This window comes from Nannospalax galili, unplaced genomic scaffold (genome assembly GCF_000622305.1).
Source record: "Nannospalax galili isolate Female #2095 unplaced genomic scaffold, S.galili_v1.0 scaffold386, whole genome shotgun sequence".
Lineage (NCBI taxonomy): Eukaryota > Metazoa > Chordata > Mammalia > Rodentia > Spalacidae > Nannospalax > Nannospalax galili.
This window is the reverse complement of record NW_008356676.1, coordinates 6,880,551-6,882,327: the sequence shown is the minus strand read 5'-3', so window position 1 is coordinate 6,882,327 and position 1,777 is coordinate 6,880,551. Positions and strand designations below refer to the sequence as shown.

The 1,777-nt window shown below is 38.1% G+C and overlaps 1 protein-coding gene across 1 annotated transcript; it reads right to left on the bottom strand.

The window, feature by feature from the left end:
- Nucleotides 1-157: 157 nt before the first annotated feature.
- Nucleotides 158-732, bottom strand: LOC115067891 (endogenous retrovirus group K member 19 Env polyprotein-like; the record flags this gene model as incomplete). The annotated part of the gene is given in 1 exon segment (XM_029556983.1): nucleotides 158-732. A coding segment is annotated over 1 exon segment (575 nt), but the record flags the coding sequence as incomplete, so codon positions are not given.
- Between the last annotated feature and the right edge of the window lie 1,045 nt (nucleotides 733-1,777).

The following is a 1,777-nucleotide window of genomic DNA, read 5'->3' as shown; positions in this document are numbered from 1 at the left end:
GTAGAGGATTAGCTGTTCCTCCATCCACCCAAGCCATAAGTCTATCATTCTTTATATGATTATTCATAGGAACAGTATCATTCAATATCCAATATGAATTGGACTTATTATACTCACTACAACCTTTTAACCAACTACCCAAAGGACCCCAATCAATCTAAGTATGATTTTGAGACCTATAAATTTTCCCTTTCATCCCTCTACAGTTTTGCCAAACCAAAGGTTTATAGTACTTTATCCGATTATAAGAAAAGCCTTCACATTCTAACAAAACTGGGGCATCTATGTCCTTATATTCTGTCCAATCAGGACCTACAGACTGAGCCGAGAGGTGCACCATATGTGTACGACTCCTATCCCAAGTACCACCAGGAACAATCCAATTTTGCTGTCTTATAGGATAACAAGGAGGAATTCCAAAGCACATAATATCAGGAGACACAAATTGAGTATAATTAAAAAAAGTCCCTTCTTCATTAGGATAATCTGGCTGACCTGTTCCATAAGGTGGAGATAACACATTCATAGGAAAAGTTGTAACTACTACAATAGGTTCCTTCCAAGTATAAGGACGGAGAAGAGGGGGATTAGGTACATGAGCCCAATATATTACCTCAGCTTCAACAGCAGGAGGGCAAATTATCAAAGTGCACATAGCTAGAAATAGATGTTCTAGGGTAAACTTCTTTCCTGCATGACTAACCACAGACCAAGCCTTAGAAAGCAAGGCATACATCTGAACCCAAGTGGGATATGATAACCTTTCCTGATGGTACTGACGTTTATTAATCTCCAATAATGTCTCCATTGTTTGGAGTAACAGCTCTCGATCCTTTCTGTGTCGCACCGCCGTCTTTATTGGTCGGAGTCCGCAAACGGATCCATCGGCCAGGATGCCAGAAGGAGACTCCATTTCCTGTAGAGACAAAACCATACCCTTTGCCTGGAATCAATAATTTTCCTGGTATCCAATCTTGAGATTCTCCTGGCTTAATCCAGACGTCCACTGGATCAGGTGGGAGTGATGATTCTTGTAAAAAATGCTTATCTGCACGAGATAAAACTTCTCCTTGGGGGAGATTTAGGAAGTTGATAATAAACAATATTTCATATATTAATAACTTATAATTCCTCCGTCCTAAGGTTCTAAATTCCTCATAATCTGGTGTATAATTCCTTCCTTTTAATTTTTTAATATACAGTTTAATATATCCATTAGTTCGTTCTATTATAGCTTGTCCTTGAGGATTATATTCAATTCCAGTTATATGATTAATTTTATGAAATTCCAAAAATTTCCTAAATCGCCTGCTAGTATAAGCAGGAGCATTCTCTGTTTTAAGGGCGGTTGGAATGCCCATTACAGCAAAACAGGCCAATAAATGTTCAATACTATGATTAGTAGTTTCTCCAGTAAGAGGAGTAGCCCAAACAAACTTAGAATAAGTATCTATGGTAACATGTAAATATTGCAACCTTCCAAAAGCAGGTACATGAGTAACATCCATTTGCCATAAATCATTAGGCTGTTGACCACGAGGATTAACTCCTGTAGGCAGTGTTCGAAGATGTAAAGGGCGGCACACTGAGCAGCGTCTAATAATTTGTTGTGCTTGTCTATATGGTATTTTATAATAATTATGTAAAAATCCAGCATTAGTGTGTCTAGCATCATGATCAGCCTGTACATCAACAAAAGAGACTAAAAGATCAACTCTAGCGTTGCCTTCTGTAAGTGGTCCCAGAAGATTACTAGGAGAACATATATGCATAACAT